This window comes from Camelina sativa, chromosome 12, assembly GCF_000633955.1.
Source record: "Camelina sativa cultivar DH55 chromosome 12, Cs, whole genome shotgun sequence".
Taxonomy (NCBI): Eukaryota; Viridiplantae; Streptophyta; class Magnoliopsida; order Brassicales; family Brassicaceae; genus Camelina; species Camelina sativa.
In genome coordinates this window covers 8,476,683-8,487,987 of record NC_025696.1, presented here as the reverse complement: position 1 = coordinate 8,487,987, position 11,305 = coordinate 8,476,683, and the positions used below count along the sequence as shown (strand labels likewise).

The 11,305-nt window shown below is 40.0% G+C and overlaps 5 protein-coding genes across 6 annotated transcripts in view; all 5 read right to left on the bottom strand.

Annotated features, from left to right (window-relative positions):
* Positions 1–971, bottom strand: part of LOC109128193 (21 kDa protein-like) — a 4,441-nt gene extending 3,470 nt beyond the window's left edge. Inside the window, exon 1 of one of the 2 annotated variants that reach the window (XM_019234142.1) lies at positions 12–971. In XM_019234142.1, the coding sequence (XP_019089687.1) occupies positions 12–344 (333 nt within the window). In that variant the 5' untranslated portion in view covers positions 345–971. The other variant, XM_019234141.1, reaches the window with a different exon arrangement.
* Positions 66–2,683, bottom strand: LOC104730909 (pentatricopeptide repeat-containing protein At4g25270, chloroplastic). The gene is made up of 2 exons (XM_019234140.1): positions 998–2,683; positions 66–286 (listed from the first exon to the last, which is right to left on the bottom strand). Exon 1 carries the CDS (start codon positions 2,595–2,597, stop codon positions 1,014–1,016), a length of 1,584 nt encoding a protein of 527 aa, XP_019089685.1. The 5' UTR covers positions 2,598–2,683; the 3' UTR covers positions 66–286; positions 998–1,013.
* On the bottom strand, positions 2,676–5,101 carry LOC104730910 (probable UMP-CMP kinase 2). The gene is made up of 9 exons (XM_010450151.2): positions 4,578–5,101; positions 4,423–4,476; positions 4,266–4,320; positions 3,957–4,074; positions 3,711–3,867; positions 3,535–3,615; positions 3,347–3,454; positions 3,144–3,212; positions 2,676–2,896 (listed from the first exon to the last, which is right to left on the bottom strand). The coding sequence occupies exons 1-9, from the start codon at positions 4,656–4,658 to the stop codon at positions 2,825–2,827; spliced, it is 795 nt and encodes a 264-aa protein (XP_010448453.1). The 5' UTR covers positions 4,659–5,101; the 3' UTR covers positions 2,676–2,824.
* On the bottom strand, positions 5,247–9,004 carry LOC104730911. The gene is made up of 14 exons (XM_010450152.2): positions 8,689–9,004; positions 8,404–8,537; positions 8,164–8,313; positions 7,966–8,077; positions 7,557–7,860; positions 7,256–7,469; positions 7,083–7,172; positions 6,716–6,971; positions 6,505–6,617; positions 6,297–6,395; positions 6,151–6,198; positions 5,939–6,049; positions 5,752–5,842; positions 5,247–5,661 (listed from the first exon to the last, which is right to left on the bottom strand). The coding sequence occupies exons 1-14, from the start codon at positions 8,912–8,914 to the stop codon at positions 5,555–5,557; spliced, it is 2,055 nt and encodes a 684-aa protein (XP_010448454.1). The 5' UTR covers positions 8,915–9,004; the 3' UTR covers positions 5,247–5,554.
* Positions 9,885–11,296, bottom strand: LOC109127913 (uncharacterized mitochondrial protein AtMg00810-like). The gene is made up of 2 exons (XM_019233507.1): positions 11,283–11,296; positions 9,885–11,070 (listed from the first exon to the last, which is right to left on the bottom strand). The coding sequence occupies exons 1-2, from the start codon at positions 11,294–11,296 to the stop codon at positions 9,885–9,887; spliced, it is 1,200 nt and encodes a 399-aa protein (XP_019089052.1).

Genomic DNA, 11,305 nt, shown 5'->3' with positions numbered 1-11,305 from the left:
GTGTCTCCCATCTCCTCTATACAGTCCTCTACAGCTTCGTGCTGCCTCTTTGTGATTCCCTTATAGTCACTCATCCCTGAGACATAGGTTTTGGCTGACTTTGCTCGGGCCATACTAACGGCAAGCGCTGTCTCAGCAAGCTTACGTGGCTGCTGCTTGATCTCGCTTGCATATGAAGATAGAGACTGGAAGCATAGGTCCGGGTATGACGTTGTCTTACAAGAGGTTTTAATGAATTCTATATCACCACTTGATTCCTCTCCAAGGTTTCTGGCCATGGCTACTGCTGCAGTGGACAGATACAGAACAGAGAGAATCAAAGAAAGCTCTAAACTTCTTGCCATTTTGGATTCCAAACACAACTATGTTTTTGAATTTACAACTAATAGTGGGAGTAGCAGTAAAAGGGTTCAGGTATTTATAGAGATAAGACTAATGAATGTGTGAATGCAGATACATTGATCCTTAAATCCTTACCAAAAAAAAAAAACACTATCTCTATTTTAGAGCAAAGAATGGGAGTTGGTTGAGATATCAATAAATGTGCAGCTATGTGAATACCAATAACAGAGGATAAGAGCTGTTAACTGTTTGTCTTCATCTACAACATATTTGGATCCTAGCTTTCTAAATATTGCAACTGGTGGGTCCTAATGCACGTGACCAATGACTAACACCCATGTGACTTAACCATATGAAGCACTGGTCACGAGAAAGAGCTTATCAATTGAATAATGCAGAGGAAAAAGTATAATCTAATGATGACATTGGTTAAGTCAAATCTTACAGAAGACATCCCACGAGAATCTAGAAAGCCGAAATCATTTCTAACAGCTAACCAATCAGACGCGTTCACACATGTCATGTCATCTTTTCTCCATGAACAAACAAGTCTCCTATGTGTGTAAGATCACTTTCTACGAACAACCAAGATCACCTATCACTCAACACACTATCATCACATGGGGATGATTTAAGAAAATAAAGTCGTACGCACCTTTTAGTCTAACCAGTTATGTCTCCAGTCCTCGATCCACCATCATCTGTCTTACTCTCTCAACATCCTCTGCTCTCTTCGCCTTACTATAAACTCTCATCAACAGTTCGAAATTGTGTTCGTTATCAGGTTCCAACTCAAAAAGACGTTGAGCAGCAACCTCTCCTATATCTGCATTGCCATGGAGGTAACAAGCGTATAACAAAGCTCCCCAAACAGTTGGACCAGCTTCAGACCCCATCTCTTGAACAATCATTGAGTAAGCCTCTTCCACCATCCCTGCTCTTCCGTAGAGATTCACCATACACGCATAGTGTTCCATCTTCGGGTTTATCTCATATTCCTTCGACATCAGAGAGAACAGTCTCTCTCCAACTTCGACCATTCCTGTATTAGCACATACAGATAGAACCGAGACAAAAGTGATACCATCAGGTCTAGCATTAGCACGCTGCATTTGCTCAAAATACTTTAAACCATTAGAATCTTTAGAATGAGCAGAGATTATAGCATTCCAAGATACAGTATCTCTCTCGGGCATCTGATCAAATATGAAACATGCTTGACCCAATTGTCCCCTTTTAGAGTATAGAACAATCAAAGCATTCGCAACTGATAACTCCCACTCCATTCCTCTCCTAAGTACCCATCCATGTAACTGACGCCCATGCTTAAAAGACAAAACACGAGCCAGAACACTGGAGATAGCAACCTTACCAGGCTCAATCCCATCTTGAACCATTAGACGGAAAATGTCCAACGCCTCGTGTAACAAACCATGATGAAGGTAACCAGTTAACATGGAGTTCCAAGAAACATAGTCTTTGTGAGGAATCATATCAAAAACATTCCTTCCTTTAACAATATCGCCACATTTTGCATACATATCAACAAGAGCATTAAGCACATAGACATCGAATCCGAAACCTGCTTTAACCAAATCACGATGAATCGCTTCTCCAATCTGAACAGACCCAATTCCTCCGCAAGCTTTTAAGACGCGTGGGAAAGTGAACCGGTCTGGTTTAACGCCGTCTTCAGCCATCTGAAAGTAGAGAGCCATGGCATCTTCGTACTGACCCAATTCTGCGTAGCCTGAGATAAGAGAGTTCCAAGCAAAAGGCGATGATTCTCTCTTAGACATTCTATCGAACACCTCGTGTGCAACCTCCGCGAAGCCACAAGACGCGTAGAGTCTAACGAGCTTCGATGAAATCCCCAGGTTATTGCGTAAGAGGTAGGGAGGTATAAGGTGATGAACTCTAACGCCATGGTCAATGGCTCTTAAGCTGTAGCAAGTCTCGAGAAGAGAAGCGAAGATCTCTGGTTCGCTGAAGGAGATACCTTTTTGAGCGGATTTTTCGAGGTCTGTAATGACGGAGTCTAAAGCTTCGAGTTGGGTCCGGTGAATTGATTGTTTTCGGATCAAGAGAGGAGTGGGAGATGGTTTGGTGAAAGAGAGGGAAGCGAATCCGTTGTTGTTGTATTGGTTTTGTCTTTGTTGCTTCAACTGTTGGTGATGTCTGGGTTTCTTTTTCATCGAAGAAGACGATACAGATGGATAAGAGAAGCTTGGTTTGTGTATAACGAGACTCACCATCTTCTCTTGTTTCTATTAATTTTTTTCTTTTGTTTCTCCTCTGAGTTGAGAATTCGATCAAATGGAGGGAATCATAACTAATGTAAAAAAACTATTTATAGATAATTAGAAGTTTGAAGTAACATTTTTTTTGTTTTTTTTTCTGACCTTATGATAGTTAGTACAAACAAGACGATGCAATGAGAATTGCATAGTGCAACAGAATTCAAGACTAGTGAAACAATATTTCAGGAAGAACTTTCTACCAAACTCGAACTGATAGTGGACTTTGGATTTACATGCCGACTCTCCTTGAATTGCTGCACACAAAAAAGTATTGCAAATGTTAACACAAATCTCGTCCTACTCAAAACATCGATAGATCTATGCGCGCAGGACTGATTATATTGTGTCATGACAGGAATTCTTAAGGCGTATAAGTTTTTATCTAAACCTATGCATCATGTCCGGATGATGCAAACAAGAAAGACTTATTGAACGGACATGATGCAAACAAGAAAGATTTATTGAATAGAAAATGCAGAGCGAGTGAGAGAAAATGTATACCTCAAATGAATTGAAAATAGGTAGAACGTGTTGTTGGAATATGTCATCTACTGTTCCTATTGCATTAATCTGCACCAAAGATGAAATATAAAATATAAGATATTTAAACCAGACATTATAAACAGCTTCTCCAACATTCCACACCACAATATCTACTAAAAAGATGAAGATGAATGAGTTTTAAATGTCTGCAAAGAACTCACAGTGTAGAGTTTTCCTTTATTTTTGTAGTAGTCGATAACAGGACGGTTTAAAGCATTAAAGATTTTCAGACGCTTCTTCATTGTAGTTATATTATCATCAATCCGGCCCTGTAACAGCAAATAAGTCGGATTCATAATACTGTTAACTGAAAAAAACATTACAGGGGAAGTACTGTAAAAATAAGGACCTGATTACGATTCAAGACACGCGTCACCATCTCTTCTTCAGGGCAATCGAAGAACAGTACGACATCAGGGTCTGCTCTAATCTGCAATAGTACCAAGGAACTATATTCATGTTCGTTCCAAGAGTATTCCAACGAAAGAAGGGACGAACAGACTGAGACAATAATACGCAACTCACAATGCGCTCAAATGCAACACGGTTTTCTTCAGTTCTTGGAAAACCATCAATGAGAAACTTGCTACTGTCACTCGATTCCAGCTCTTTCTGTATTAGTTTTACTGTAACTTCCGAAGGAACAATTTTCCCATCTTTAATCAAGTTCAGAATCGTAGCCCTGCAAATTAAGATACCCCCAATCATGAGATCACCACAAACTTTTGAGGCATCCTTAGTAATAATATATAGAGATTTAATCAGTCCTACCCATTTTTCGTGTTCATTGCGATTTCTCTTCTGAGCAAATCACCAGCACTTAGATGTTGTAATCCAAAAGTCTCAACAATCTTTTCGCATTGTGTACCTTTTCCACTTCCAGGACCTCCTGTGAGATTATATAAATTCTTGTTGAAATGTCTAATACAGTATTCACATGAATGTAATAATAATAGATAATGTGCCCTTGATTGAAGAACACATGGGAGCTTATCATCTTCAACTTGAATTAAAAAAGCCAGATTAGATCCAAGTCCTAGGTTCCAACATATTATTAAACACCAGAATCGAAAAACTGACCTAGAACAAATGTGATGAATGGAGCTTTCTCTTTCGGCGGAGAAACTCGTTCTTCCTGCGACAGTGACAGATAATAAACACATCATTAACAACGGCGAAAACGAGAAAAAAAAAAAAGACAAACAAACGAATCTAGCTTTAACTGATCTATATATACCGGATTAATCATGTGTGTTGAAAAAAATTCCCCAAGTTTGAGTCCAGAAGCTGCCTACAATATGAAGAAACAAGTAAACGAACTGAGTCAAAACCACAAAAAAAAATCAAAAGATTCAACCACGATTGAAAACGGAACAAGGAGAGGCGTCGTACCTGGTTGAGCGCAAGGGATCTCGATGATGATGATGAAGAAGATATCATCGGAGAAAGTGAAGAAGCCACGCGTCTCCACATCTTTCTTCGTCGTCGTCTTCTTCTTCCTTGACTCTTTGTCAGCGAGATTTCCCTTTTAATTCAGGGTTTCGATTTTTGGATTTTTCAGATTCCAATATCGTCGGGAAACGGATCACGGAGAATATAATAATGTTAAAAGGAAGCAGTGCGCCAAATTAATTGGGATTCTTCTTCTTCTTCTTCAACGTTCTCGCGACACCGTTTTGGTGGGATTTGTCTTGTTTTTTGTATTTCTGCTTTTAAGCGACCTGCTGCAAAATTAATTTATGAGGAAAAAAATTAAGAATAGGTCAAAAAACTGATTATGACGCTCAAATCAAAAAGTTAACGTGCAGTTTTCCATTTAAAGACGCGAACGCTGTGTCGTTTTCTGGCCTACCAAAACAGCACGTGCTCTCCACCCACCGCTTCTCGTCCCTACTTCCATAATCGGAGTGTTGGCTTCAAACACAGTTTTACCATACTGATACCACATGGGGCAGATATGGACTAATTTGGGATGGGACCAAAGTGGACACAAGCTGAACATAATTCGATTAAAAAGGCGATACACATAATGTTAAAAGATCTAATAATATACTAAGTTACTAACAAAAATAAATAGTGACATTACGTCCAAATATTTGAATTAGAACATACAAAACGTGTAATTAGGGACTCAGACTCTAGTCAGAATAAATATATTCATAAAGATAAATAAACAAAGATATATATATATATATATATATATATATACATAGTCACTTAGTCAGAATGACAAATGACGGTTCCTGTTTAATTGGTTTAACTAGTCATGTTTCTTGCATTTGGATTGATGACATCTATGACTATGACGATGTCTTGTTGACACAACCAAGCTATACCATTTTTAAAACTGCTATGAGCTGACCAAATCCTCACTTTTGTTTCTTACTGTGGTAAAGTTCATCATTATTGACCTTCAATATCCATTCGCAGATAATCCGATTTACCTCCTCTGGGACCTCATCGTGGGGGCAGTGACCTGTACTTTGCAAAATGAGACTTTAAAGAATCAAGAAGAATGATATAAACTAGCGAAGGTATACAGGGTGCAGTTAGTTTTTTTTATTACCTGCATCAACTTTCTTAATCACCATCGCTGGACAATACTCCTTCAGTAAGGCTACTTTCTTCTTCGGATCCGATATGGGATCTTTCATTCCCTAATACATGAATGAAACAAATGAATACTGATTCGGTGTAATCCCTAACAGAAGTTAGATTGAGGATTCAATAAATATCTGAAAACTTGTAGATACCTGTATTACTAGAGTTTTTTCCTCAAACCCTTTGAGGAGATAGTTCAAAGGAAGTGAAAGATCAAAGCCGAAGATACTTTCCAAGACCATAACCACACCGGGGTCTTGGGACTATCGTGTATATTAAGGTAACGCCACAATCATCAATACTCTTCTTGTTGATCATGAATCAGTTAATGCAAATAAAATGCAAAAACAAAAAAAAAGGATACTGCTCTTAGCATTTCAGTGATGAGAAAATCATCAGCTCTCTCAGGTTTCTGCATCATAAACAAGCAGTTGAGTTAGAACCCCGCATAATGATATGACCATTTTATACATTCTCTCATACTGATGTCAAAAACGTCATATTACTTACAACTGGGTAACAATCCTTTAATAGCTTTTTGACATTGAATTTCAGGAAAAAGAGAAGAAGTCGAGCACCCAGTTGTGCACCAAATGGAACTCGCCTTTCCTGGAAGAAAAAACATGTAGGATGTATGCGATAATTATATGATAACTTCTATGTTCAAAAAATAAATCTAAAACTCTGTTAGATATTCATGCATTCTGATGATACATACTCTAGAGACTGGGAGAGGAGAGTATCCAGGTACCACATTGCCGGCACTGTTAACAAGGACAACAGACTTAACCAAGGCCGGCCAAAGGAAGGCCATTAATGCAACGAAATACCCTGATAAAGAAGGTAAAACATACAGACTCAGTTAGATGTGTATCATAAAACTGTGTCATTTTTACGCAAATACCAGCCTAGTGACTTAGAGTGCATACCACCGATGGAGTTCCCTACACAGTGTGCTGGTTCACCAACTACTTCAATCATAAAATCCCGCAGCAATTCAGCCCACAAAAGCTCGGTATATATGATATTTGGCTTCTCTGATTTTCCAAAACCCAGGATTGTGATGGTCCATACTCGGCTTTTTCTATTTACGATGTTGTCAACATTACCGCGGTAATGCTCTAGAAAAGCACCAAAGCCATGCACAAGAAGAACAGCAGGGCCTTCATTGCCAGACACTGTGTACTGAAACAAAGAAGTGATTCCTGTGTTAAATTCCATTAAAAAAAATGAAGAAGTGCAATTACAAAACTGACCAACATAGGCCATTGGAGAAATATGATTAATAATAGAAACCTGAATAAGATAGCCCTTCCATCTCCAAATCCTTATAGCTGGCTTTTTTTCATCTGTCCGCTCTCTATTTAGAGCCACGAGAGAATACCACTGCCAAAACCAACCAAACAACTTCAAAAACTTCACGAAAGAAAGAAAGAGCACAGAGATATCATTTATGTGAGTGTTTGTACCTCCATAGAGCACACAGCATCAGTTGCAGCAGCCACTGTAGCAGCTGAATATCCAAAGGGAGAAATAAATCCAGCATTTCTTTCTTTTTCATACTCAGTTGCTTCATAGTGAACCCTTCTTCTTGATACAATACCAAGACGGAGGACAGGTCCAAAAAGTTTGAAAAATGAAGCTCCCGGCCTAATTTCGGCATCACGAAGTCTCGCATGAACCCTGGTCAGTATAAAAACCCAACGCCGATCACTCACTCTTCAACAAGACGTAAGATCAATAACTTCAGAATTAAGAATAGCCACGTACTCTTGCCAGTCATCTCGACTTGTACCCTCCAAGTACCTCAAGTATCCTGCTAGAGCATTCATTACAACCTCAGTTCCACCAGCAACAGTAACTCTTTTTCTTGTGAGAAATGCAGAGTTGTGCACCTTCCTCCCTAAACTCCCATCAATAATTGGCTCCATGCTGCTCCCTTTCTTCAAGTTACCAATCCTTTCCGCTAATACTCTTTCAGCAGATGCATGTGCTATGTCCCTCCAGCTACTTTCTTTTTCGCATAAGCTTTCCATTATATAGTCCGTCAGATCATCAAGTGTTGGCAAAGAACCTGGAGCATGTTTCATTTACCATTTCCCCTAGCGTTAAAAGAGTCACTAATCAGAAACTACTAAAGCACGTGATCCAACTCCATGACTTTTGAAGAAAAGCTTACCCCACTGCAATTCAGTTTCTGGAGATGAAAACCTTGCTGCAGGAACTGGCAAAGTGAGTGGCAGCTTTAGTTTCTTAAACTCTTCCCAAGATTGTGGTAGATCCGTTAAATTCTGGAGGGCCAAAAACATGTCACGTAAGTAACTGGTTCTGAATCTCAACGCAGAAATCGACATTGCAAGAGAAGCAAATTCATTACTAGGCTCTCATAAAAAGGAGTCCGCCAAAGAACAACCCTCGGTGCACCTCCAGGAAGAGAAACACCTTGCAATCTTTTCTTAACACCGTCCAAAACCTCGCAGAGATGGTATTCTACCTCTTCTTCCACATAGACGAAGGGAGCTCGTACCTGTTGCAATCCAATAGTACATATTTTGACAAAGAGTTATCTCGCCTGCAAAAAAATGTGAAAATGCTTTAATTATACCCGTGAAATTACCTCTTTGACAAGCTCTTCAATGACATTTTCTGCATTCCCATATCTGAGCATAAGATTTGATCCTTGCTTCTTCAAGGCTTCTCTCAACTCTTCCAAGGCTATAATAGCTAACTCTAAAGTATCCGTTGTATATCCTACATACAGAGTAAGCTGTTCGATTAGATACCCAAATCAAGTGACGCTAGGGATTCGAGCTACTTGATCTATGCTAAAACCATTACACTCTCCTATATTCGAATTTGTTCCTCTAATCGAACTAACATTTGGACTGTATAGTGAACTTACGCGATAAAACACGGCGATCGAGAACGTAGAGAGGTATGACAGATCTGTGCTTGGAAGCAGCGAGGAGGCCAGGATGATCATCTACACGGAGGTCATGCTTAAACCACAGAACCGCCGTGGAACTTTCATTAGTACTTCCCGAAGACAAACAGCATCTGCATCGGTTCTTCCGATGATTCCATCGGAGTCGGTGAGGCAGGAAATGCGGGAGAGCGAGCGACGCCATGAGGATGATGAAGGAAGACCAGAATCACTGGATTTATTAGTAGTTTCCATGAACTCGAAGCAGTGAGGGAGAGAGGAAGTAATTGTTGTGGTGTAGACTGAAGAAGACTCTCGTTCTAATGTGTGGTCCAGAGGGAAGGTTTTTAAACGACGTCGTACAATAATTGAAAGTTCAAACTCTTAAAACGGCGTCGTACTTCACTGACAGAATACTATTGCAGGTTAATGAAGTTGATGGTCTCCAAATCAAGAAAGATGGCAAGTGTATTCTGTAAGTGAAGTACGACGCCGTATGGACGAGAGAGCTTATTCTTGGTATAACCATTGTAAATAGTTGTGATAACACTGACGACTGAAGTCTGAAACAAAAAAAACACATACAAAAACACTTGTAAACCACCATGGATTGGTAATTAATGTATAGATCATAACGAATAGGACATACCGAAGTATAGAGCATCGCGGAGTAGTGAATTCAGATAAAGAGAGGCTTTTTGTGGCGTCACTCCACCAGATGGGAAGTGGTGTAAGGAAATTGGTCCGATGAGAAGTCTCGTGGAAAGAAAGACACAAGGCTGCATTATTCAAAAGCGTGACAACTGATGAGTATTTTAATGGATTGTTCTCCCGTGAGCTCGACGGAAACAAATGCATAAAACCATTGCCTTTTGGCTCAAGAAACCCTGTTCTCAACACCGTTCCTGTTGTAGTATATACTCTGTCTCTGTGTTCGCCTCTGTTTTCCATGCTTTCTGATAAATTTTGTAATATAAACGAGTTTGCCAAGTGTGTGGTATAGAGAATGTATGAATTGATGATTCTATTAGAAGAGACTGCAGAGGTCTTTATACAGAGTCTAGAAGCTATACAAGGAAACATAATATGTGCAGAGTAAAGAGATTGATATGAAAAGTAAATGACAAGTAATCGTATCACGTATTCCCTTATTCATAGATACTCAATACGCCCCCTCAAGATGGAGGGACTAAGGTGACTCCAATCTTGTTGCGCAGATACTGATACGTTGTACGTGGGAGAGGCTTCGTAAGTGCATCAGCAAGCTGGTCCTTGGTGGAAACATGAGCGACTCGAAGTTTCCCACTGCTGACGAGTTCACGAATAAAGTGATAGTCAATGGCGATGTGTTTCATGCGGGAGTGGAAAACTGGGTTAGCACATAGGTAGGTGGCACCAATATTATCACAGTAGATGGTAGGTGAGGCAGTTCGTGAGAGTCCAAGTTCAGAGAGGAGAGAACATATCCACATGAGTTCAGAAGCGGCATTGGCAACAGCTCTATACTCAGCTTCAGTAGATGATCTCGCAACACCCTTCTGTTTCTTAGCAGACCAAGAGATAGGCTGACCACCGAGATAAATGATATAAGCATTAGTTGAGACACAATCAGAAACATCACCTGCCCAGTCAGCATCGGAGAAACAGTGGAGTGTGAGAGGATTGCCCTTCTTGAAAAACAGACCGTAAGAACTTGTACCGGCAAGATAGCGTAGTACACGTTTTGCTGCTTGCCAATGCTCCGACGTGGGTGTGTGCATAAACTGCGAGAGGCGATTAACGGCGTACGCAATGTCCGGTCTGGTGAACGAGAGGTATTGGAGACTGCCAACTAATGTGCGATACTCAGTGGGATCTGAATGTTGTTTACCAGCCAATGTGAGCTTCGGGGTCGTGACCATTGGTGTAGCTACTGGTTTTGCATCCTGCATTTTCATTTTGACCAACAAATCTAACACATACTTGCGTTGATTAAGGTGTAAACCATACTTCGTACGGATTGCTTCAATGCCTAAAAAATAAGAGACATAACCCATGTCCTTGACCGAGAAGTGATCGCCAAGGTTAGTGAGAATTTGTTCAACCATTTCTGCATTGTTGCCAGTGACGATGATATCGTCAACATAGACGAGGACATAGAGCAAGAGTTTATCACGGCGAAGAACAAACAAGGACGTGTCAGAGAGAGAGTTTCGAAAACCAGCACTTACAAGGTATTGTTTGAGCTCAAGATACCACGCACGTGGTGCTTGTTTAAGCCCATACAGCGCCTTGTTCAACTTGCAAACGTAGGTAGGATGATCAGGGTCGACAAATCCTTCTGGTTGAGAGACGTAGAGAATGTATAGGTATAGGATAGCTCTGATACCATATAGAGAATGTATGAATTGATGATTCTATTAGAAGAGACTGCAGAGGTCTTTATACAGAGTCTAGAAGCTATACAAGGAAACATAATATGTGCAGAGTAAAGAGATTGATATGAAAAGTAAATGACAAGTAATCGTATCACGTATTCCCTTATTCATAGATACTCAATATGTGGTCACTAAGTCCTACTGAGAAAACCGAACATGCAAAACGACATCGTTATCTT